At 40.0% G+C, this 26,987-nt stretch overlaps 1 protein-coding gene across 1 annotated transcript; it reads left to right on the top strand.

Annotated features, from left to right (window-relative positions):
• The first annotated feature begins 1,995 nt into the window (after window positions 1–1,995).
• Window positions 1,996–25,548, top strand: LOC147799862 (uncharacterized). Its single transcript, XM_087132508.1, has 15 exons — window positions 1,996–2,084; window positions 3,189–3,315; window positions 6,680–6,769; window positions 7,328–7,476; window positions 7,813–8,006; window positions 8,946–9,085; window positions 10,545–10,807; window positions 14,706–14,852; window positions 16,532–16,578; window positions 16,767–16,870; window positions 17,728–17,998; window positions 18,163–18,356; window positions 22,587–23,020; window positions 23,287–23,392; window positions 24,473–25,548. Exons 2-15 carry the CDS (start codon window positions 3,190–3,192, stop codon window positions 24,623–24,625), a joined length of 2,418 nt encoding a protein of 805 aa, XP_086988634.1. The 5' UTR covers window positions 1,996–2,084; window position 3,189; the 3' UTR covers window positions 24,626–25,548.
• The last annotated feature ends 1,439 nt before the right edge of the window (window positions 25,549–26,987 follow it).

Genomic DNA, 26,987 nt, shown 5'->3' with positions numbered 1-26,987 from the left:
CTGAGATCTCGCCGTTCTTGGCCTTCCTGAACGTTCTTTGTTGCGGTTGAGGCTGGTTCCATGTGCTTCATACTTTCTCACATTGGCCCAGATTGTTTTCTTTGGTGGTGGTTCTCGGTCTCGGAATGCTTCTCGCAAGGCGTCCTGTGTAGCCTGCAAACTTCTGGTTGCATGCCATTTCTTGACCACAAAGATTCTCTGTTCTGCCGTTTGCTAAGCCATTGCGACAACCGGAGGCTTGCACACTGTCTGTTGGCCAGAATGACATCGGTTCAAAAGTGAAGCAACTGCATTTTTGCACCACAGTTTCAAAACAATGGTGCTCCATGAGGCGTGACCTTGGAATGCTACCCAAGGTTTCATTGAAAGGCGTGAAGCTTCAACTTTAAGATGGTACAATGCTTTTTGCTGGTAAACAAATAGTCTGGCCACAATAACCCTTTAAGTAGGATTTCCTTTTTGAGACACCCTGCACAAAGCCTTTTCAAAACAATACTGCATATATGCTTGGGCGACAATTAAAATGTCTTCAAATTGTCGGGGAATTGTGAGGTACCTTTTGAAACTATAAAAATGCTTCAGCTGAAAGCTACCATAGAGCATGGTAAGCTAAACACGGGCAAGAGAAGGAAAAAACGTGAACCTTTCAAGTCATTTGAAGCAAGGTATGGGACAAAATAATCCTGCTGTCATTTTCACACCAATATGCATTTGCACAGACTAAAGTGTTGTCCTTTTTCAAGTCAACCACGGTCAACGTAGACCAATAAACAGATAGTAAAGATAGCTTGAAAAGGATCCCTGTAACCCTAGAACATGCGACATGGAAAAACAGCAGATAGCATATCATTGTGCGTCTGGCTTGCGGTAATTGACTCTTTTTTATCACGGAAGAAAAACCACTGATTGATCACTCCATGCCAAATCCAGGTTCCTTCACATTTCAGATTCTTTATTGTGCAGAGCAAAACTCTAATTTTTGAGTCAATGTCGCTGATTCCAAACCTGTAATAAAATGCAATGCCTCATCCAGCACGCCCTCCTGCTTAATTCTGGGATTGACAGTTTTCACTAAATTGTATCTGAAGATCTTGGATTTAACCACAGTTGACTGTAGGACTAGTGGAAAAGTTGATGCTCTGCACAATTAATGAGTTACTTTTAATAACAAGACTATTATGCTGAGGGAACTTGTTTTATAAACTTAGCGGTGTCAAATTGACATCCTAAACGCAGAGCAATTTCGAACTAACCAATTTAATTCAATTTATTGTCCACATAAAAATATGACATTTGATTTCCTGGTTGCGATAATGAAAATTCACATTAAAACATACAATCCATATTTCATAAGAACAGAAAAAAGAATCAAGCCATGTACAAATCCACTTGAACACAAATTAAACCCATCAATAACAAGATGATCGTTGAAAAGTAAACTAAATAAAAAAAATAGCTATGACACAGTTTTAAAGCCAATTTCAATAAGCCAAGAGGAACCCCCATAAAAAAATAGAACAAAAAACGATGAAACTGAGAAACTTTTAAAAATTTGAAGTGTCAGACAGCCACTTTTTTTGTCAATCTAAGTTGGTGATTTAGCGACACAGATGGTCAGTAAGTTTTGTGCCCAAGGTATCAGTATAATACGACTTTTCCCAGATTTGTGCAAAGGAGCTCTCGTACTAATTGCATGAAATGTAATATTGGTTTTTTTTTGTTTCGAAATAATACGCATGACTACGTTTAAGTTATTGAATGTTAATGGCAGAACAGGTTTGTAACTTACAAATCATGTATTGTGGTAAAATATACCAGATGACGGGTGACAAATTAAAAATTAATCTATCGAAACTCGATAGCAGCAATATTCTGATTGAAAACTATCCAGTAAGACCTAATTAGGTTTTCGCAAGAGATGAGATTAACATCGGGCTGATGCGATGGGAAGTTGTTTGAAGAGAGTATAAAAAGGGTGCTGTATCAATGCTTATCGAGTGGGCCTTTGGAGAAGAGCTGCTTGAAGGGACCAACGGCACTGAGCTTTGTGTTAGGACAGTGTGAACGAATCTGCACTTTTTCAGGTGAGTCTTCCGTGCACCGCAGGTTTCTTTTTGAAGGTGCTTCTAGGGTGAAGGTGGTTTGCAAATGTCTTCTTGTTCAGTCCTCCATACATTTGTAACCGAACAGGGAAGGCTACATACAATGATAGCCAGATTCGAAGCAGATCTTTCTTCCCAAAATATGTTTATTGAGTGTTGGACAACTAATGATGTGGTGTGTAAACGACAGCATTTACTCAGGTTTATCATGAATTAGAATGCCACGAATACGTTGGCCAAGCCCAAGATGCTGTGGTTAGCTTCGCCAAGTCTGATAAAGGGCTATCAAGGCTGGCCCACACCTCCCATGCTTCTTACGATATAATTTTTAGACAGTGCTAGACTAACACTAAAAATGTCCAAAATATCTATGACTACTGATGAAGCTACAAGCTCAGTGTCGAACGGCAGAATACGTTAACTGCCAACTACAAATACTCGTTGTAAGTAACAGGTGTACCAGATTCTGCCCCGAGTGTACTTGTAGAAAAAGGTAGGTTTCCGTATTGTAAATAAATACACTGGCATCATCACTGATAACACAACAAATACGTTGCTCGCAGTGGTGAGGACATTCACGTATAAAATGCACATATTTAAATAATTTATTTTTCTCTTTTGCCGTTAGAAATAAAATCCAAAATTCGCAAAATTTGAAACGTATAGATCTTTGCTTTTCGACTTGTGGCTTTTCATAAAGGATTTATTACACTGATGTATCCAACTGGGGTGAGATGAGGGCAGCTAGCCCTGCCACTGGCGACAATTTTGGAAAAAGAAAATGCCCAAAGAAGCGACAAAATGAAAACAAATTATCAACATATGTGCCCTCAACAAAGTTTGTTGTTCCCTCAACATAGTATCTGATTTTACATCCCTTTTTCAAAAACATCTTCAACAACTGCAGTTAAAAAGAATGGAAAATTGGCATATGGTAGAGTTGCTAACAAATTCTGTAGTGAGTTCGACAGGTTGGCAAGAAGACTGATTGATTACGGCCAGCATAAATATTAAAGGACACCAAAACCAGATTTGAAAATGATTTCAATATGAGGAATCTTTCATTTTTCTTTTTGTTGTTCGCAGGATGTTCACTCGCAGTTTGTTACTATTGCTGCTGGCCGGTGGGCTTTTGAATCTTGCCGCGGCAATTGGCTATTACGAAGGTGGAACAATCTTCTGGGAAGCCCGAAACCCTGATAATCCCCTCGAGGTAAGGAATAGTTTTGGACAGATTTTCGTTTGTCCTTAAGTCGACTCCATGCCGAGTTCATTATTTACCTTGAACAGAAGCACCTCCTCATAAGCCGAGAAAAATGTTGGAGGGGAGTGCTCATTTTGCTGGTAGCAACGCGACTGTTATGCATGCATTTCATATTCGTTTAAGAACCAGCGAAGTGCATTTCCCGACAAAAGGAGCCTCCTTTTCCAGAAAAAAGGTGCCCTCTTTTTCGTCCAGCACGAGGCTCATAACGTTCACTGGTGACACTTGCTGGGTGAAGCAAGTAACATGTTGTTTTTACACATGGATAGTATACATGAACAAGCGTTGACATGACATGACATATCATGCAATTTGACGATGGGGTTAACAATTTGTCATCCCTGATTACTTCTTCGAAGTGCGAAACAGTGTTCATAGGGCTAATTTCCAAAGTGCGTCCCCGCAAGATTTGTGCTTAACAACAGTATTGCAACAGGCTCTGTTTGATTTCGCGCTCCCATCGCAAATGAGGCGTCGATGGTTGATGGATTTCCAGGAAATCGAGCGTAAATAATGACATTTTTCACGAAAAAATCAAAATTACATTAATCATTTTGTTTTACAATAAAAGTAAATATTGTGAATCGCGTCAGAAAATGTAATGAGAAAGTAGTTTTAAATAACCCAAAAGCTATTTTTATTTTCACCTGAAATTGCTCTAACAAATGAAAACATTTGAGGCCACAATATAGTTGTGTGGTTAAGGAATCCTTTGTTTTTGGTTTTTTTCTCTGCTCATATTTTATAAGCTGTAAATAAAGTTTTAAGCGATTAATAAATTTGATATAGTTATCACTTTACTTTTTTGCTTGTTTTCTTAACCAGATTTTTCCATCTTGGATGTAACACTTGATTTTAAGACAGAAAACTACTACGGCTATAGATCATTACCCTTGGAAGTATAGATACTGGTGTACTAAGCAGAACTTGACTTTGAAACCATATTTATTGGTACATTTTTACACTCTAAAATGCAGCTTTACATTAAACCTCAATCTGCAACGCACGCGCACATGACAACTTCGTCTTTTGTTAAACATAAAAGGTTTTCATAAAACGTAACATTCTAGGCACCCTTCACGAAATGCTTCTGGTGGTCACCAGATACGGAAATCCAACAAAACCTACTTGTAAGGAAAAGTCTAAACGTATGCCCAACCAACGCAGACCACCCCTCACGGACAAGCTCATACATCAATGAAGGAGACATACCAGAATCCTGAACACATCTTTCAAATTGAAAGATGTGTTCAGGTTAATTGATTAACATCGGCCTAAATTAATTTCTGTATGCTCTTGTTGCTGATAGAAGGCGTGAAACAGCGCATATCTTCCTGGGCGATACATATGTCATATCCGTGCCATCCAAAATTGAAACTTGAAACTGAATCAGTTAACTTCTGTAATTGTAATTGTAAAAGGAAGTAACTTCTGTAATTGCTAATTTGCTCCTGCATTAAACCGAATACCACTGCTGCTGCAACTCCAATACTTAATTTCATACTTTTTAAGGAAGCGGTTACTTCCCGTTCCCTATTTTAGATACAGTAGAGAGCCAGCGTTGTCTATGGGGCAAAATTTGTATTGAGATGTAAAATAGAAAAACACGTTCGTTCTTCATTCAACATCAAAACAGAAAAACATTTCCTTCCCTTTTTCATTATTTTTCGATGGAAAAACAAGAAATGACTCTTTTTCCAATTTCAAGATTTTCTTTTTTTCGAATTCAAGACAAAAAAGACTTGTGTTTCAATTTTCGTTAAAACGATGAAAAAACGTACACGGACCCTTCTAATACTGTTTGGCCAGGATTCGGGGCAATTTTTAGGGACGTCAACGATATATGTGCAATAGACTAGTAAATAATTAACAGCTTTTGACCGCTGTGGTGTGGGATATGACGTTTTGAACACCCTCGGGTACGCATAGCGCATAGCGATCACCCGAGGGACGCATAGCACCCCGCGGCGAAGCCATGGGCGCTGTTTCATTTTATGCGTGCCTGAGGGTGTTCAAAACATCATATCCCACACCACAGCGGTTAACAATTGTTTGGCATACCTCTGTCTTAAGGAATTTATCCAAAGAAAAACGCCCTGAATTTCAGATGGGCCTACTGTAAAACTGTACAATAGTACAATTAACCATAGAGGAAGGCACACACAAGTAAACGATATCGTTTGCAAATGCACTGTCCCCTCACTTTCGTTAATTGCGTAAACTCTGATGTAAAACTAGTGCGGGTACCAGTGCGTGCATTTATCTAGCCTGGTTAACGATCCCTGCATTACTTTATACGCTGCGGGGACGGGAACGAGTCTGTTATACGAACGCAATCATTGATCTAATTCCCTTGTAGCCTATACCCAAAACGTATAATGGGTACCACGCAAAACTGACAGAAGTACTTGCGTGTTCGTTGTCGAACTCCCTGAAGCTTTTCGGACCCGTACGCGTTTACGCTTTGCGCACACGCAACATGGGTAGAATGAGATGTCTCACGGTGAGTGTAATATACGGATATGTTGTTCTGTCCTGTGATCGTTATGGACCAATAAACGGGCAGTATCCAAGACAGAGAAATGACAATTTGATTTGTCATACCTCTGTCTTAATTAGATACTGTCTGTTCATTGACCCAGAACCGTCACAAGACAGGGCCATATATCCGCATATCACACTCACCGTTACACATCTCATTCTGCTGACAGTGCACGCGCACCTGCACGAGAAAGAAGAGCTTCTGAAAGTTCGACTGTTTTCATAGAGGTTACCAGAGGGTTTGATTAGTGGTTGCGCTCGAGTAACACCCTTGTTCAGGTTTCCGCAGCGTATAAGGTTATACAGGGACCGTTAACCAGACTACATAACATGTGAACTTGTAATCAATACGTTCACATGAATGTTTGTGCAATAAAAGAAAGTGAGAGAAATGTGCATTCAAAGACGATATCGTTACGTCTGTTATATTAATTGTAGAATTTGACAGTAGGCTTATCGTCTTCTGAACTTCTGAAATTCAGAGCTCGTTTCTCCTCAGCCTCAACTCAGAGGTATGAGAAAACAGTTGTTGACTGCTGTGATGTGGGATATCATTTCAAACACCCTTGGCCACGCATAGCACACTCGGCTTCACCTCGGGGCGCTATGCGTCCCACGGGAGCTCAAAACGTAATATCCCATTTCACAGTTGTCGACAATAATTATTTTGTCTTTCGCCCCAGTTTTACTTGTTGGCGGTACCCAAGGAGAACATTTGCTGGAGAAGCTATACATGATTATTTTCACTTCGCCTGGTATGCTTTCCTCTTAGATTACGGTTAATTTTGAGTTCAAGTTCGATGCAAGTGAGAAATCCTACACCCATCACCAGTGTACTCAGGAGGCTATTGACACACACAAGGTTTGTTACAAGAAATATCCTCATTTGCTGTTTCAAGAACTAGTAGATAAACAAATTGAATAACTGTTATCCAAATGAACCATATTTTTTTTTACTTTTAAGGAATTATGCATGTTTCAATTTACAAGTGTAATAGAATGTGAAAAATGATGACTATAAGGAATAAATAAGTCTCAGAGGATACCCTCCAAGAAAGAAAATGTGAAAAAGAGTGAGAACCATTCTAAAACAGGGAGAATCACTGAGTGGAAATTTTACTTGTTTAAAAAGGTCTTTGATCTTTGTACTTCATAACAGGAAATTTTTCCACCATGTGCCAAGACCAGCAGAGTTTTATTCAGAGAACAAAAACTTCCTCAAGTTGAGAGAATTGCAGCTTATATATGTCGTCAAAAGGCAAACAACTTCGAATGCAAATCGGTAGCAATAATATAAATCACTTCATCACACCCTTTACCAGCTAGTGTCTTTAACCCTCGGCTCCTGAATTAGCAAGTTTCGGAATCTGCATATCAGCAATGCGTACAGTTCAGTCCGTTTTGAATTTACTTCTGGCAGAAACTTTGGACGGGTGGTCAATTCCGTATTGGATCATCATTCTCTACCACTGCCATCTATTACTGCACACACTTAAAAGATGGTATTGCCACAGGTGTTTATACCTTGACGTACATGATACCGACAGAAGAAGCCACTCCAAAAATAAAGTGAGTCTCGCCAATATAGCGACGTGCATACTATCATAGCAAACCTGCCCTTAAACTGAACATTTTCAACTTTGAACCACTTAGGTAAGATTTCCGGAAAGATGGAGCAAGATTTTTTAGACACTGAACCATTTGCAAAATGAGGGGGGAAACGTAACAAGACTTCGACAAAAACATAAGCAAATTACCTTCAGTCCTGTTAGCATTCCTCTTGTACTTCAGATCAGTCATGAACTTGAAATTTGTTGCAAAGATTTTTATTATCCAGAACTGAAGATGCGCATTGACGCTGCCTTTTAATGCACAATATTTCGGTTTCTTTTCCACCTGCCACAGTTACGAGGAATGTTGCTGGATTCCATCCATCTCCAATAACGCCCAAATCATCCGAAGTGGGAAAGGCTGGAATCTTGTTTCAAAAATCAACACCAAGCACAAGGATGGCGTTTCTATCAATTCCCCACCTCAAAGCAAAGCCTTCACCGTGTTTTCCATAATGTCAGGCTGCACATACCGAATTCATATTGCAAGTATGCACTTTTAGCCCCTCTGTCCCTTGGAGTTCAAGTGTACAGTTTACAGAAGTTTGGGGGAATGTGGATTCAATCGGATTGACCCTTAAGGTACGGAGCAAAGGACTACCTTTCCTTCTTGAACAACGGGCAACCATACTGCAATGAAGATTTTACGTTTTACGGGGAACCTTGTAGTGATATCCTCTTGATAGGAACAATCGCCATCAACTTTGTTACGTGTTGCAGGTTTTTGTTTTCAATAATTCACAAGGGGAAATTATCTACGAATAATGGAAATTAGCTTTATGTCTTCAGTGAACTGTTTTGTGGATGTCCTGCGACCAAAATAAAAATCTGGGTTTTTTTCGAAAATCAGTGTCTCAAATGTAACACAGGTTAGTGAAATAATGCATGAAAATATAAAATGTAAATGGGTTCAGCATTAAAGACCTTTCTTCACTTTGCACTTTACAACTGCAATTGTGATGGTCATGTTTATGTCTGTATGCTGTTTTTAGAAAGACTTTGCTTTCTTCGGTATAGCTGGGATCTTAGGGCGAAATCATTCATCCTAGCTCCTCTTTTTTGCTGTCAATACAAGGCAATCGCGGATCAAGTGGTGAGGATTACCCCCTCACACACTCACGCACACAAAAAATTGGATCTGCGTGGGCACTGTCAGTCCGTTATTCGAGTTAAAATATCTCCACACCAGAAACCAATTATGACTTTCAGGTCTATAATTATAGACAGGGATATTGACAAATTGGAAGAGCAAACAACATAGGGCGGGATAGCTCAGTTGGTAGAGCACGGATACGGTGTTCCAGAGGTCGCATGTTCAAATCCCGCTCCAGTCAATTTCTTCGTTCATCTTTATAATTATATTGTCGTGTCATTCTGGACATTGGTGTATAACCCATCATCGATTTCCTACTCCCCCCCCCAATAAAGACGTTGATGCCAACGACGACATTGTGAAGTGCAGGTGGGCTTCGGAAATGAGGGAAGAATGTAACGAAAATGCTGGTGATCTTTGTGGACAACCATACTTCGATGCAGCTAAATCTAAACCACTTGCAACTTGGGATCAGGTAAGAGAGTAATTATATGATTGCTGCAAGAATTGGGCTTAGTGGCAGGGTATATCGCTGTTAGCGTTTGTTTCCTTTCTCGTATAGGGCCTGTGTTATGATTTCATGCTGGATCGACCGATCGCGCAGACCAACTGGGTGTGGTGGCGTCAATCGTGCTTAACTTCCCTTTTTGAAACAATCTTTCAGCCGCAAATTAGAAAAAAGGCGATTTACGTATGGGGGCATTCGCCATTTAGAAGATTTGTCAAATCATTATTTTAATGAGTGTCTTCATCACACCCCTTCGTAACAGTTGGGCCTGAATTGTCCGCGCTTGCGTCACTCGACTCCCCTACATCAACCAGTCTTATTATTTAGGTTTGGGGCCCATCTTCCGTTCTAATGACATTTAAATTGCTTAGTGGGAGTGGCAAATACTTTTCCAGCGAGCCAGGTGGGAGAGAGGTTGCTCGGCTATAGACACAATTGCTTTTTCACGTTGTGCCCCGTGCGTTGTGCCAAAGCTGCCCAGCCAAATAACGACTTGAGATAAAGCCAAAAAAATGTGGATCATATATTGCACGTGCGCGTGAACACTTCATTTCAGCGTAGCTTGCTGGAAAAAAAATCGTGGAAATATTTGCAACTGGAGATACAAGTCGTAAAGTTGACCGCAAATATTGACGATTTGCAATGTCCCCGGTTCACCATAATCGATTTTAATGATTTAATTTTAATAATTAGGAAATTACAAGCACTGACCTCTGCAATTTAGGTCAATGCATCTACGCTTTTCCGACCGTTTGGCTAAATTTTTGTTTTACCATATAGTACTATGGAAACTAAATGCACGTGGTCAAACAACACCCTGGAGTAAAGAACTGCAATCGGATATCCTAAAAACCCTCCACAGAAAACCTGTTACATGCGACGGCCAAAAGTCTTACTTTCAGAACAACTGATGTGCTGTTAGTTTGTTCCTTCCTTACTTTGTGAAATTTCAGTTCAGTTAGGCACAGCAAGGTGATAGTACAGTATCTATACTAGGACTGGCCATCCTGATGGAAAATTATTTGTCCGCTGGTAGATCGACGGTTGGTGGCATGACACTTGGTTGCAGTGGCGTAAATGTACATCTGTAATGTGTATTCATAAGGCATATTCATGGCTTTTTAATTGTTTTCCTTTTTTGAGTGATACTGAACGCATTTTAGTCGATGGAAGTCTGAAAAAGTCTTCACAATACGCTTCAATTTTGTGCCCACCACACAAAAGTGTGTGTGTGTGGGGGGGTTGATTAAATAGCCCATTCCTGACCCCGAAAAGTTATGGAGACATGTGCCCCCCCCCCCGTTTTCCGCCCAAATTTAGTGGCCTTGCTATTACGTTCTCACGGACCACAGGTCTTCTCACATTGGTGTGTTAAGCCCTCTTGCCAATTGAGCTTTAATTTATTTTGAAATGCATTTGTTTATAGGGAGCATGTGAACTGGTGTTTGGAGAAGGAGACCCAATCCCCTCTGGTTCCTACGCTTTGATGGTTATGTTAGAGGACTACGCCAGCGTTGAGTCCAAGGAACCGATGAGTAAGACACCTTTGCATTTGCTAATTGATGTATTCCGTTACGATGGAGAGTGCAGAAAGCCGGACCTGAACGTTCCAAGGTTGTGTTTTTACCTGGTACTTGGACAAGAGTTCAGGAGGAGAATGGTTGCAACAGCTACATCTTCAAATTACAGGTGACAGCATTACTTTCTAGCATTACTCGAAGTAATACATGTAGGCCTAGCTGATGACATGCTCCTTATATACAGATATAGATGCTTCGACTGAAGATAATCAAAAGTTGTAAATCAATGAATATGACTTTATTCTAATGGAAACAGACATGTTTCACTGTATGAGGAACTTCTTTACGACCGCGAAAGTTATTAGAGATTTATAATATTATATTATAATATTATAATATTTATATTATTATAAGAGATTTCCGGAAGCTTGCTGTGTGACGTTTTACTTTCAGACTCTATAGACGAGCGTTTCGATTACTAAAACACCCTCCCGTATTTTAAAATAGTACACGCAAATGGTAAAGCCAATTATGGCTTTGGGCCACACCGTGTCTGCCTGGCTGAGCTATATGAATGCCCCTGCATGCGGGTCAACATTTTTTATCTTGTTTTGGACAGCGTTCTCCAGTTTGCAATCATGAGTCCCGCCTGGCTTTTGATTTACAATGCCCTATGCCAAGTGGAGTAGCTAGGATTTTATTAGTGGGGCGCACAAAGGGGGCGCCAGCACTGCATCTTATAGGGGCACCAGCTTTCGGTGGTGTTTTTTTTTGGGGGGGGGCAAGTTTTTGTTATCCATGTTCAGTATCCATTTGTCCTTGTTTTTTAAGTGGGGGCCCCCCGTGGCTGTGCCAATGTTAGTATGCCGACGATACAAAGAAATGAAATCCCTCGAACCCGTCTTCAATGAACACTGTGCAAGTCAAGAGTTAAGTACCATACAGGACATCCAATGCAAGCCCAGCTTTACTCGGAATACGTTGGTCTCTGCATACCAAGCTATATCCAGCCGAAAGGCTGTCTTCATGTGCAGGATAGACGGTAGAGTTTGGCCAGGTGCTTCGGGAACGCGGGGTCCTTTCCAAGTTTTCATTACAGCTACAGTTTACTTGTCTCAAAAGGTTTCGGCTCGTATTTGAGGCTTACAAATTTTTAGATATATGCTAAAGTAGTGGCTCTATCTTCCATATTTTAGATGTATTGAATTTCTAGCATCCATATGGCTCACCGGACAACCAAAATAACAGGTCAACTCTCGGTATCAATTCCTCTGACCCCTCTCTCAAAACTCAGGGATTTTGTCATTCCCAAATGAAATCTGGAAAATATAAAGCTCGTGGGTGAAGGAATCCTTGGCACCATCAGCAACTATTGGAATGTAGGTTGTTCTGCTGTCCTTAAGAAAGTTCTTTTGCAACGAACGTTTGGCTGTGTTGAAGTGACGGGAATGAGCGGGGTGTTACCAAAAAGGGTTGGCAGATTGCCTCTGTAAAATAAACTTCGGTGCGTTGTGCTTGTGCCGGAAATGAGGGTATATTGCTCATGGCAATATGTCGTGCACAGTTCGTTGTAACGAGCCAGTTTGGAACTCCTTCGAGAGTCCGTGCGAAAAACGTACTGTGTCCGACGTCATTCGGGCGTGCCTGTGAGGTCTGTCCAATCAGCGCAGCCCTATGAGACTCACACGTGTCTTTTTTTTTGCGTTCCCTAAATGTCAGGTTTGTGGCAGCATAGACTTGTACTACCGTTCATTAAAGATTGTATATTCACGGTCAACAGTTTATACAAGTGGGTGGTATACGAGGGCTTGGGTGACAGTCCAACTGTATAGCTGGTTTATTGCTGTCAGTACTCTCCCATTGCTTCATATCAGTTCATAAGTGGTTTTGAAGGAGGTGTAATTGTAAAGCCCAACATAACGGTGCAGCACATGTGACATCTTTAATCTCAAAGGGTCACATATGTGCAATAACGTCGTGTGTAAAAAGTAGAGAATACGATGTTACGTGTACAAAAGTATAGTTTTGGGTGCAAACCATGGACCATGGAGCTATTATACACGAGGAGCAAGTACATGTAGAGATCAAAAGGGTCAATGATGGCCACCGCGAGCACTGCACGTGCTGCAAGGACAAAACAAATTCTTCGTCATTTGAGGGCTATAAGGAATGCTCGGAAGTGCATTTGCTAAGGATCGTGATTGGTACCACGCATACGTGTCCGTAACACTTTTGCATGTTCAACATGGCCGCCTCGAGACGGAGACCACCGATAATCTTAGTAATTTTTCTGATACTCCAATGGCAATGAAAGTCTGGCTACGTCTTACATCCCCAAAACGTCTCCCTTAACAATAAACAGAAGTAGTAACTAATACAAATTCTATTTAACGGGTATTGCCGTTACCAACGTATATATTGATAAATACTGTATGCTCAATGCTCGTCTGAGAGCTTGCGAAAAAAAATTCACAAGCTTACTCGGGTAGGACTCGAACCCACGACCTCCGGTATGCTTACTCTCCTGCTCACTAGTGCAGACGTCTTAACCACTCGACCACCGTCGGTTCGAGTCCCACCCGAGTAAGCTTGTGAATTTATTTTATTTTTTTTCGCAAGCTCTCTGACTAGCATTGAGCATACAGTGTTTATCAATATATACGTTGGGTAAGGGCAAAACCCGTACATAAAATTAACATCTCCCCAACGCAAAATTTAAAAACGCATCTTGAAAATATTACAAATTCTTCAAAAATACGCACAATAAAACGGAAAGAGTGTAGCTGTCCATAGGAAAATTAAAAACACACAAAACATTGGAAGATTCGTTGTCCTTTCTGTCATTTTCCACAACTGTCTCGGCATGAAACCTCACCACGTTGCTAATACGGGCGATTTACAAAAGTGCGCCACCAAGAGTTTGCAACGCGTTAGACAATCATAACGCGCGAAATTTGTCGACCCTTTCCAAACGCGCATTGTGTTTGGCCAACGCGTTGCAAACTCTTGGTGGTGCACTATTGTGAAACGGCCGTATTGCATCCCTGCGGCATGTTTCCACCTTCTTTTAACCGTAGGAACCACTAGGTTAAATAAATATCGCAGTTCATATTTGGGGTATTTGTTCTCTACCGCCGGACTCGCAAAATGGCATAACTGACTTGAAAGACGTTCGACTTTTTGCCAAATAACTACGGCCGATTCAGAATTTTGGCGCACATCTAAGGGGATCACTCGCTGACTCCTGAGGACTACTGAAGAGGACCTACGGTACGCATCTTCTGCGTGCATTGATTCCACCGAATGTCTAGGGTCTTCAATACTGGAGCAGGTATTCGCGCTTTGTCTATGGAGCCGACCAGAGCAGTTAATCGGATTACAGTATGTAGGGACTTTGTTCTAACTCCTCGTGTTTAATAGCTCCATGAACTGAGTAACTGAGCAGAAGAAAGACAAAGAAGTGAGGAAACACAAAATCATATGGTAGAGTAGCCTACAGCATGAATAACAAAAATAACGTCTCCACACATTTCCATATGCATAGTCGAGATAAATACATGTAATACACCATGAGAATGAAAGGCAATGAAAACGAATAAAACATGGGCGCTTGAATTTCACCATTATGGTTTGTGAGTGCGCAACACTTTGTACCTGAATGGCCTCACTTTTTGGAATACCAAAACTAGATCATGCTGTTCAAATATTTTATTGATTAGCTGCTTATCAGGAGTGCCCTTAAAATGAATCCAGCGAAGTGTGTACAAGTGAAGCTTGAAGTACGTTTTAATTAAAAAGGTTTGCAGTATAGAGAGCACCATGCAAGATGTGTGGTCTGCAAAGAACCGGAGAATCAGAACCACGCATCTTTGCATGCTGCCGCAAACCTTTATACTTAAATTTCCACCTTCACTGTGAAAAGCTTCAGACCTCAATTGACATACAAGTTAAACAGAGTGCATAAATAAATAAATTAATAGTCTGGCATTGCCTTGAACTGCTATAGATGTCCGTTTTACTTACTGAAATTTAAATATTTGAATCTGATAAATTTACTCTGTTAACAGAATTACCAGCATTAAGGTAGACGACTACTCAACCGACACACCAACACGTGTCCCCGGAACTACCTCTGATTATGAGATCGTGTTTAGATTTACCCCAACGCAAGAGAAGACTTACATCATCTGTGCCGTGGCTGTAGAAGAGGAAAGGTAAATCGTATCAGTTTAAGTTCGTAATCTGTGCAGTGGTTGCAGGCAGACTATAGGTGTTCCACCTTTGAACTCCTTACCCGGCAATATCAAAGAATGGGATAGGTCCGTGGTGGCATATAGGTACGCTCTGGGCCGATGTACGTGCATCAGACATGAGTCCCCTGCCCACATTAATATTTATTTCTGCCCATTAGCTGACCATTTTTGTTCCTAAATAAGGTTGTGCTGGCCTTATAACAATCAGAACATCCCTTGTACCCCCGAAAATAGGACTCTTCCCTCTAAAATTGTACAACAGGTCAAGGCCTAACCACTCTATGATTATATTACTGTCCTCAGCAGCTCGAGCAGATACCACTCTCTAGGCAGACGCAGACCTGACAAGGTCAACAAAAGAGCAGAGGCATTTTCATGTAGCATTGAGCAAAAAGTCTTCCTAGTTTTTCTAGTGATTAAGCCTCATATCACTTTTCATTAAATGATTTATTTCAACAGACCATGACTCTCAATGCGTATTATTTACAATTACAAATTTCCATAAAATTACAATCAGTAACATTGATATAATTATTAACATTAATAATATTAATAAAATTATAATTAATAATATTGATGTGAACAGTTAATAGTACTACATAAATATACTATCATAAAAAGCCAGGTAGGACTGACAAAACACCCCCTCCCCAAAAAATCAATACCAAATACCATTGAAAAGCAAGCAATAACACAGACGGAGAATTGAGTGCAAACTTGAGTGATTTCAGGACAATCAATTAAAAAACATTCAAGATGTGGATAAAGTGAGGCAAAGGGCTTCTCTTGAATCGTTCATTCTAAACCTGATCTCACCTACCTGCCCAGTATGCCTTAAATGGTAACTGCGCCTAGGTTTAGCGGGAATGTGATTTCTCAAATGGTTAATTGAGGGAGTGTTTATGCAAACACCTATAGCAAGGGTGTTCCCTCCTGTGTTCCAGCTGGTCCAGTTTGCATATATTTAATGCTACAGAACACTGTTGATTGATTCCACAAGCCCGCTTGTCACTATGAACATCTAAAATAAGAGGTACGATGCAATAACAATGGACGCTCATTGTTAGCGCACTGTTTCTTTTGTTAGATGTTTGTTGTGTGGTATTCTCTCGATATCTCCAGGTCGTCGCTGTTTTTCTTTGTTATACTGCTTGACCACACAGGTGTAGCGTACTCCTGCAAAGGACGGATAAAGGACGTATAGATACTGACAAGATCAAAAATTTTGAGACTGTAATACCAAACTTTCGGAGCATTAACAAGACAAAAATGGTGTGTTTGATGATTGAATTCATGTGCGAATCCCACTTTTTGTCAGACTTCACAATATCGGAGTGTTCAGTTGTTATATCTGTGAGTGTTGAAAAGGGGGGCACGGGTTTATTTTGCGACAACCAAACATCCATAATAATACACATTTTAGGTTGAGCCACATTTTATTATCAAATGCCCGAATGTGCAACTCAGGTAATAAGTTAAGCAAACTTGATTGATCACTGACGTGTACCTGTACGTACGGCAGCTATTGAGCTGTCAGGGCAAAGATGTTCTTATCTGAATACAAGCTTTACCTAAGTGGTTTTTACAAGACTGGTATCCACATTTGTTCATTTAAAATTCCTGTTTATTATCATCTACAGATTCGTAAGCTCACAGTACTGTTGCAGCGTAACGGTTGTTCGAACAGGTAATTGCACAAAAATTTTTCGCTCGCTTATATTCCAAATGCTCCACAAAATAATGTTTGCCCTGAGATTTTAACTTTCAAACTAACCAAAGACCATATATTATTTGGCAAATGAAAAATGAGAACCGAAATAGAACAAATGCAAAATTAAAATGGTTTACGTAAAAAGTGCTGTTCGTCATGGTCAGAACCGGAGGCATTACGAGTGGATAAAATCAACTCCATCCCAGCTGAAAACTCCCAAGAAGCTGAAGCAATCGTACCGAATTGGGCCATCAAATTCAACAGAGAGGTAAGAAATTTAAAGTGCCACTTTAGTGTGCTCTTTTATGTATCATTCAACAATACAATAATGAAAATTATGTGCTTTATTAATGCATCTATCGCATCGAATGAAACTGGTTTCCTCGAACTTTTCAACAGCTAATTATTTGCGAGAAAATTACGTAATGAAAAAAGCGATATGCATCGTGTCTTGGGTTTCAAAGAAATCTCCAGTGTATCTTCTCAAACCTTTTTAGATTCAAAGCATACTAAAATCCAGCCTGTTATTTTTGTGTCAAATATATCACGTCTGTCAATTCTACAGTATTTTGAAAAGAGCGTGGAGACGAAGCTCAATCGGGAAACTCCCGTTTGGCAGGGCCATTTTTGTAAATCCCAAAATACTTTCTCATTGGATTCTTTGGGAATAAGCACTAGAAAATAAAGTAATGAAAAGGTTGAGTTTTTAAAAATGGGAGTTCAAGTGTAAAAGATAACTTACTCCAAATTTGTAAGCTTCTCTCTTTACTAAATGTTGGCATAGGCTTAGCCAGTTTCATTGCGTTTCTTTTTTTTTCTTTTTGTTTGTTTGTTTGTTTGTTTGTTTTTGTTCCTTGTGACTCCAGGAATCTTTTCCTTAGTAATCCGGGAATCTGAATTTGCAACAACTGTTGGCAGTGATTAAAAACGAACTAAGCAAAATTATTCTGCAATCAACAGTTGTTTAATTTTTTTCTTTGTGCACTAAAACTCATGCGATATGAAAACTACATAGACTAGGATTGGCCTATGAGGACCAAATTTAAGTTTTTGTTTGGACCCAGTCAACTTTACTTTATGAGTTTTTTTTATGATAAAACAAATAAATATTCACTATAATGGCAGATTCAACAAGGAGTGTTCAGCCCGGCTTATGTGACCCTGCGTGATTCTAGCAACGCCTTGATCTGGCGTGTGGATGCCACTGGCCCCGATGCTGTCGTTGTCAACGGTGACACCCTTACGTTCCCAAACAGCCACGAGGTGTTTCTTGATTTCAAAACCGAGTACACCATTTCCCTTGATGAAGGAGTCGTACAGAGTGCTGAAGGGCAAGCCCAGCGCAAGTGCACAGTGAAATCCAAACCTGCAGAGTGGAGCTTTGTCCCCAAACAACGTCAGTCTTGATGTGAATCGATTGTATCTTTCTGTCTGTTGTTGTAAACGATGCTTGTTTCCCAGAAACGATTAACCACTTACCTCTGCACCTAATGCATTTTTATAAGTCGTTCCACGAAGTTGTTTTTCAATGATATTTCCTGCAAAAATTAATCTTCCTAGCGGAGCAAAAAGTACCACGACTTACGTGCAGCGTGTCTTCCATGAATATGCTCATTCCCACGGATGAGGTGGACCTCGGGGGCCATGGTCCAGAGATAATGCATCTGCGTGACCCACGCTGTAGAGGAAGCAGGCACAACGACACCTACCACCGCATGTGGACATCTTATGGCATGTGTGGAACAACTTTCCAGGTAGGAAATGTTCTGTCGCATTCACCTCATTCTCTCATTGTCATTCAGACCGATTAAAAACGAATCCAAATTTTAAATCACAAGGAAAACAAAGAGGATTTCAAACTTAATATATACATGTAGTTATACAGGTAGAAAAATACATATTTATGCAGTGTATTAGAGAATAATATAAGCAGTTTTCAAGATTGTTATGAACTATTAGTGCAATATTCAAATCTTCACACTGTATTTAGTCCAGTGGTGAAGATGAAGAAACCTATTTCTCTATTTACTAAGAAACGTGCAATTTTAGTGGGTTTTTGGTAGGTATTGAAAGAATGGCAAAACCGTCATTCATTTGTCGTTTACTTCAGTTAAAATACAATCCTCCAGGCCAGCATCTAAAACGTAATTATCTAGCAAAATTTAGACCTAATTCATAAAAATGAACTGTTAAAAAATTAACAAATTTATATCAAGTTGTTCGAGGTGCTTTGCTTTATCTTTCAAAATATTAACGATGCTTTTAGGTTTATTGGCGATTCGCTCATCAATGACGCAACGTTCTAGATTAGTTAACGCAAGTATGGAAAAATAATGAAGACACCAAATTTGTATATTAGATGCCATCCATTTTCTTGCGTGTTTACGTGAACAAAGTTAGCATTGGTCCTACCTAGATCTTTCGTTTGTCCTGTTATGTCGAAGCACTGCTATAGACCGTTTCACTAATAAATTCATAATTATGCACACATGCGCACAAATGGCCTTGGCGGCAAGGGTGATTAAAAATGTACAGGGGTGCAACTTTGATCATTTTTTCTCGGATTTTCTGGCGCTGTTCATTTTGTTTTCTTCAGGAAACCCCATTAAATGTTTTTACTAAATTAAATTATCTATGGACACTTCTAATACCTCTTACGGTAGCTTTTATGGATGTTTGAAGAATTAAACCATTTTCAATGTAATTACTTCCGGTTTCATGACGTCATCGGCCTCAACCTTTTACATGTGTCTCGAATGGGTAAAGATCATCACAGACACCAATTTTGAGGCTATTCCAACAAAATCTGCCAGACATCCAGTCAAAACTCATTTTTCAAAATTTTTAACCTGTCGCTAGAGGGCAATCGAGAATTATTTCACGTCATCGGTAGATGTTTTGAAGAATACTGTACCCTTAGAAACTAACACTGTTCAATATCAAGTCAATATCTTTTACCAAATTAAACAATAAACCACTTCCTGTTTTAGTCTTTTTCGACCTGAAGGAAAGGTCATGTGAGTTGTAGGCACGAGATGAAACGATGATTTAAGTTTTACTACTTGCCGCAAGCAGAATACTGATATCATATCCATTATTAAATATTTAAGGGATCGAATTTTAAAGGGCTTGTAATTTCACACTTGGTGACGTCATGATGACTTCATTGCTCCAGAAGAGTATTGGTTCGTACGGCTTAGTTCTGTGTAAAAAGTGGCCCAAAATACCTTCGGAAAAGCTGTATAAATTGATAAAATCTCTACCTATTCAAAATTTAATCCACTTGATAACGTCATCATGACACTGCTATTTTAATATGATCTTTGGGTTGAGGTTTTTTTGCTTGTTGTAACTTTAATGACAATTCAAGATCGCTAGGTGACCAAAATATTGCCTTGAAAACGTGTACAAAGTCAGTGGGCTGAAATAAATATAAAAAAGCAATAATTAATCATTTGATAACGTTATCACGACGTCATTGTTTATTACCATCTTAACACAAGGGTCCTTCATTGGTGTAATTTTGATGAAGATCTAATCTTGCAAAAGGACTAAATGTCCCTGGTGGAAGAAACGTGCACAAAGTCAGTGGACTTTTTGGAGAAGAAGTAAAAAACGTCGGAACAAAAAGAAATCCTTTTTTACATAAATGCAAAAAACAACAACATACTAATTATTTTAATCACAATAGCAATGGGAAAAAAATTGATTATGTTATATTAAAAACCATCATAAATTAAAAGCGATTGAAAGCCAGCAAAAACTGACCTGCTTATAATAACTACATGTACCTTGTCTTCATGACGATGCTCTTGTGGATTCTTATGAAGAGCCTTGTCAGCAGATTCGCTGGAAATGTCTCTACTTTTGGTCTCGTCATAAACAGAAAAATGATGAGGTCCTCTTTCAACTGCTACCTCATTCAGCTTACATCCAACTGTCCATCACAATGACAAGCCGATGAAGAAGTGCGATGCTTCACTTACATTGGCTGCATATTTTTTGCACGACAGTAAACTAGACAGATGCTGTAGCAGCAACCTTAGGCCATCTGTGTGAAAGGATATCCGCTTTGAAGCACCCCCTCATTGATTGAAAAGAGTCAGGTTGGTGGGGAGTGTTCATTTTATTGGTAGCGACGCAACCGCAACGCTTGCATTTCGCAGTCGTTCGAGAACCAGCGAAGTGCATTTCCCACCACGGCAGCCTCTGCTGTGGAAAATACTCCCTCTATCAGTTCCGCTAGCGGTCTATAGTCCTAACGGGCAATTAAGATCTTTACTAACTGTACACATTGCTTCCAACTCCCGTTGGTGACATTTTTCTTTCACGTTGATTGCAACAACTTGCAAGTGTGCAAGTTTACAGTAGGCCTACATGCAATTTGACCCTCCCTGTAACTTCTGAAGCCTTTACGTGTTATCCATCCCTTGAATGGTCAGAAAACTGATTACTTCTGAACCCTTAGTATGAAGACAGATTGCTGGTTTCAAACCTCTAATGAATTTAAATTGTGGAAATTCACACTCAAGCGTGGTTTTGTGCGAAGCGCGAGCTCACGAAATTATGGCTTATTTCTACGGCACAACTGCAACACTCTAGGCCTAAGTGAAGGGTAGAAGTATTGTCAAGTCTAAACTGAACCGACACTTATAGTACCAGCATTTCAGAACAATAAACCAAAATTTAAATTCGCCATCTTCGTGCTATCCTCAGAAAGCCCTATCAAACGATTAGACCACATCACGAAGATCGACGATTCACGTGGGGCTTATATCGCATGGGTGACACCTGTCTACCAAAAGCGTACTAGCTCAGGGCCTCATCGGTGGAGTCGCTTAAAGCTACGTTTAAGGACATTTTGAGACAGCACCTTCAAGCTGCCAGAACACAGCCCATTAGCTTGGAAAACGTAGCCCACATGGCGCTCAGTCATCAAGAAATGGTCCATGCAGCCGACTGAGAAATCCCTGTAGCAAGGAGCAGAAACAAAGAGACGGCAGCCACTTGCTAAAGCTATCATGTGGCAGCAGCCATCCCTCAAATGCAGTTAGTGTGAGCGGCTGCCAGTAACCAGGATTTGCCACTCTGCACATGAAAAGTCATATCGTAATTTAAGCACCCCCCAAGTCCCACTCAGTTGCGAGTGACAGTCCATATTGGTAGGACTGAACTTACAAAGTCTTTTGGCATTAGTTAGATTATCTATGATTTGTACGCATGCAGGTCTGTAAATGGCCATGTGTTCCAGAGGTGTCCACCCAAACTGTTGCAGTAACACATGAGAATATTGTCGGACATCCACACATCCAAACATCTGAATATCATACAAACATCCGCACCGCACACAACCCTTTTGTATCCGCTGGAGCATACTACTACTATTACTACTTTGGGTATTGGATCCCCAGCTACACAACGGAAATCATGTTGTAGACGGAAGTCAAGAGATCCTTTTAATGCCGTCTTTTATTTTGACCAGAAAAGTTTGTGAACCCTTTAAAAAAACCTGACATTTAGTTGCACTCCCTGTGGATTTTTGTAACATTGGTTATTTGATTATGATGGAGGGAGATATTTCACAATTTGTTTCTTGTAGTTTTTGATCATGTGTGAATAAGTGTCCAGTGGATGGTATTTTCTTTTCAGTTTTATGATCTTGCATTATCTTAGGATCTTGCATTATCTTAGGATCTTTAGCAAAGTTGAAGTCAAGCAACTTCGATTTGACCGACCATTTAGAACTTAAAGAAAGAGGCGTAGGGGAGTATATAGTTCAGAAAAATAAACATATGCCGGACGTACAGTTAGCAAACATTGCAAAACAAATGAGAAAAACAACAAGCTGTGTGGACAGTAAGCAGTAAGTTTGTGCACGTCCCACAACTTCAATAGTGATGAACAGCAATGTCGATTGGTAAAATGCTGAGGACCTAAAGCATAAGAATCCAACCGAGCGATATTTCTCTCTTTTCTTTTTACAGCGAAACGGTACGGATTACACGTACAGTAACATTATATACATCCCAGAAAAGCCCTACAGCCCTGCAGGGACTGAAGTCACTCGGGCTCCCCACAAGGAAATCCGTTTCTCCTGCAACATCCCTGCCAAGACTATCAAGACCCTGCCGTACAATCCCAGTCTTCCGATCATTGAGTACCAAGTGTTCAACGGCAGAGCGAACTTCTTGGATGCTCTGACGGATAATTCGCTGAAACTCTTCGATGCAAGTTACAGTCAACCCTACAAAGAGACCTCATCACATCCACTCGATGTGACGTTTGACACGAGGCTTTACTTTCAGGGAAAAGCTAGGTGTTCTGGTGGCCGTAACTGTCACGCCTCCTTCGAGTCATGCTGGGCCACAACTTCCGAAAATCCCTATAGCTGGCCACGTCATGAATTGATTAATGAGTGGTAAGTAAAGTGTGAATGATATTTTGCATTACAACTCCTAGCTGGAAAGGAATTCTTTTTAACTCGGACAATTGGTATTTCTCGGTTGATAACTGCGTTTTCTCTTTCAAAAATATCGGCCTATTCTTTTTAAACTTCGTTCGAATGTCACTTCCTTAGCATGTACATGACAACTTTTTTAACCACGCAGTCATTATGTAGACTCATCGCAATTAATCCTTCAAAAGACACGTAAACTGACTGTAATCAGTATCTAATTGTTCCAGGTGCGAAGCCGATGAGACATTACAACTTCACGAGTCAGATGTTTCTAACAAGGTCCGCTTCTCTGTTGGTGCATTTGCTTTCCTTGGCTGGCGCATCCATGACACGGTGAGCTTCATAGTGTGTAATAATTAGCACGTTGTCGGAAAGATGTCAGGTCAGATTAACTAAGCAGACCAATGCACATGTCTTAAACGATAATTATTCACATGGTTTGACGGCAAAACCTGTTATTTCGTAACGGTGACTCCGTACACCGCACTGATCTTCAAGTTGTGCGCGAACTTCGGGTTCCATTGTTCCATGTAGCTCTGTAGGCAGTGACGTGGTTTAAACTGAAGTGAAGTCTCACTAATTATACTTGGCACGAAAGTAAACAGAACATCAGGTAAAGTATTAGCAGAATTCTCAGAAGTTGAACGCATTCCAACTGCAAATTAGCCTCCTTTCTTTTACGATGTCACAATTGTTTCATGATTGCATAAACCGCGTCTGCAGGGCGAAATAATTTTTCGGTTGCATTTGGATTATTGATGCTTTGTAATTGCATTTCGGGCTAGAGTACAAGCAAATTACAAAAAAGGCACTCCATCTTCGTTAACTACTTACAGTGCGTGTATTTCGTGAGTTAGAGCCAAATTTCATTCTCATTGTTTCATTTGACAGTGTCAATATCCGCATGGTAATCAAATATGGCACTAGTAGCAGTTGAAGTTAAGAAGCGCGGATGATATCGCAGGCAGATCCAGGATGTTTTGTTGGGGGTGCTGGGAAAGTTTGGTTAGTAAAAGGGGGCTGGTTACTACATGCATCCGTCGCCCTTGGGGAAGCCACTTCTTTGTTTTGTCCATAATCAGTACAAGCAAAATAAGACCCCATGTGGTTTCTGCTTTATATGGGTCTTTAGACATAAGCCACCTAAAAAGTCAATTAGCAGAGGTGTTGCCCTAAACCCTAAGTCCCCGGATCCACACCTGTGTTATTCCTTGGCAAAAGCAGCTAGCCGACTGATATGTTATGCATTGTTCACTGGTTTTGACTGCCATTGTCATGAAGCATATTCGGGTTTTGAGCAAAGTTTCCGTCTCCCGTGAAATGTGGTGAGGGTGTACACAGATGTAAAAACAACAATTGTGGGCATCTTCATATGGAAAAACTTTATTGACAAAAATTTTGATGTTCTCCCAGGTGTACGTCCACTGCAATTTATTCGTCTGCTATCCCGTTGAAGATTCCTCCGAATGTACAAGAGTGTGTCAGACCTCGACAATCACTGGAAGGGAAAGCCGACGTGATTTCGTGTCAGTAGTCTCCTCTCCAGGACTGTTCTGGCAGAAGTAATATGGCCAGTTTCACGATCAGGTTTGGCCAAGTCTGAAGCCTGAACCTGAAAAAGACAACCGATTTCCGATTATTGTTTGCGTTTGAAAGTAGATGTAAGTTTTGCATGAAGTTCAAATGAGTAACGGTGTCAGGGTTTTCACTGCAACCAATATATTTGAATTTATCGTAGTTCGTAGTAATGCTTGTATGTAGATTCTTTTTCATCGGTAAAAGTATGTTTCTCTGTTGAATTTAATTGAAGTGGTGGTCTCAGTTCATCAAATTTGCATAGGAAACATGTGGAAACATTAAACAATGTTCGGTTTTTCACATGCAATCTGGAAACTAAGGATGTTTTGTTGTTATTATATAAGGTAAATTGAAACTTCGTGTGTGTAAACCACGGTGTTCTCGTTTGCTGAGTATATGCCGAGGAGAGTCTAATGCTGTATATCAAGGTTATGAAGCCCCTTTTATCCTTGCAACGAACCCTATCGGTTTGCCAACCACAGGTTATGATTTAGATAAAACTTAGCGGAATGGTAGCTGATAAATTAATGAAAATGTTACGTATGGCAAACATGCGAAATGTAGGCCTTAAGTCCAATAAACAGGTTGAGACATGGTAAGTTAAATTTTATTTCTATTTAGTCCATTTATAATGCTTTAAATCATTTAAAGAAGTTGTTGAATGTGTTTGTGTTTTTTCCATATTCAGTTGCATTTTGATATTTGTTGAAAAAACCTTACCTAATATTAGTGATAATACAGCACACCTGATTGCATTTGTTGTCGACGTTGTTGACTCAAACTTTTAATAATTACACTTAAGGTGTTTGAAGATGTTCCTTGGTTAAGCTTATAGTAAGGGGTATAATTATAGCATGGATCACTATAATTGTCTTTGCATGTATTGTTCAGAAATAAACTTATTGCATTCACTTTGTGTATTGTTGCTCGGGTTTTTATTTTGTAAGTGCCCTATAACATTGGCTGGTAAACCGTTAAAAAAGGTAAAGATAAATGTATCTGCCAATAAACTCAAACAGGAACAAATACAAAAACTAAAACAAGATCAAACATGGGGAAACGGACGCTGAGGACACTGTGTACGCGTGATAAATTTATGCAGTGCTTAGCGAGAGTATACGCCTATCCCATCCTTCTAAATGATTGTCAGCGGAATTACACTAGCAAACGAAAAAGCAAAGCCATGGGGCGCATGATATTAAGGAGCTGGAAGCATTATCCACAAGATTACAATGTTGGTATGGATTATCAGCCAGGCTGCGTGAGACGTCTCCTCGCATGCAGGGCACCCTTCTAAGGGATCCCCCACCCAAGAGATATATCCCCTGAGCTGAAGACCTAACTATTCCAACAATCATTTTATGTCCATTTCGTATCTTCCAGTGACCTGCAGGTAGCTCAGTCAGTACACTTGGCTTTTATATTGAAATGCCCTCTCAGTCTACAATGCCCTCCATCAGCTATGTTCATCAAAGACCAAGTCCCCCAAATCCAAGTCTTTCAGTGAATTCAAAAACTTCAGAAGTTCACAATTCTATTTCCCCTTGTGGACAGTACCAAGTCCAAACAATTCTTGTGAACTACACCCAAGCCGACAGAAATATGTATTGTATTGGGCGCCGTTTTGTAAAAATAATTTTAACATGCAGTTTCATGGTTTAGAGACAACGGAAGCTACATATTTGTACACTTTTATCGCTTGTAAATGAAAACCTATGATCGACGTGCAATTTCATGGTTTGTAAACATTGAAAACTACACATGTGAAAACAGTGGTTTGCTAACTGTAACGAAAAAGATCAATCACCTCTAATTTAATTGTTTCTAAACCAAAATAGACAATTATTTTTTCGGTTTTTTCATGACATAAATTATAGAGGCAGTATCACAACCGGAGCGAAGGTAATTCTTATCCAGCTGAACGGATTCTACAGGGAGAAACAGAGAGATGGTACAAATGTAACTTATGGAAAATGTGGATAAAAAGTCCTCCTGAAGCAAAGTTGTCTGCCTTTGGATTCCAATCTTGGCGTGGTAAAGGATTAGACGGTAGATAATGTGCCCTGTCATCCCGTCAGTTAACGATACCAAAATGTGTTCGTCATTTTCCTGAGGATGTCAAATACTTGAAGATAATCTTGTGAAGAAAGTGTGTGATCATTGTCAATAAGATGGGTGTCTCATCGTTCGCGATCACTGGCAATTTGTATCTTTGTAATGCGAGCTTGGTCCGAAACTTTTCGTCTACTGTATCTTGTTCACCTGGTCTGCCTATACAGAATAGGCCTACTTAGAAGCGTCCCAACCAACAATTCTATAAAAACCCATTTTGAATAGTCAAATGTCAACA

This window comes from Acanthaster planci, linkage group LG02, assembly GCF_054643075.1.
Source record: "Acanthaster planci isolate LZ-2023a linkage group LG02, COTS_SCS, whole genome shotgun sequence".
Taxonomy (NCBI): domain Eukaryota; kingdom Metazoa; phylum Echinodermata; class Asteroidea; order Valvatida; family Acanthasteridae; genus Acanthaster; species Acanthaster planci.
This window is presented reverse-complemented; position numbering and strand designations above follow the sequence as displayed.

Excerpts from the sequence above, each read along its gene's own strand:
- LOC147799862 (XM_087132508.1), top strand. The coding sequence starts at position 3,190 with ATGTTCACTCGCAGTTTGTTACTATTGCTGCTGGCCGGTGGGCTTTTG. Across the intron at positions 10,808-14,705 it reads GCTACATCTTCAAATTACAG|AATTACCAGCATTAAGGTAG; the intron begins GTGACAGCATTA and ends CTCTGTTAACAG. Across the intron at positions 16,579-16,766 it reads CGTAACGGTTGTTCGAACAG|AACCGGAGGCATTACGAGTG; the intron begins GTAATTGCACAA and ends CGTCATGGTCAG.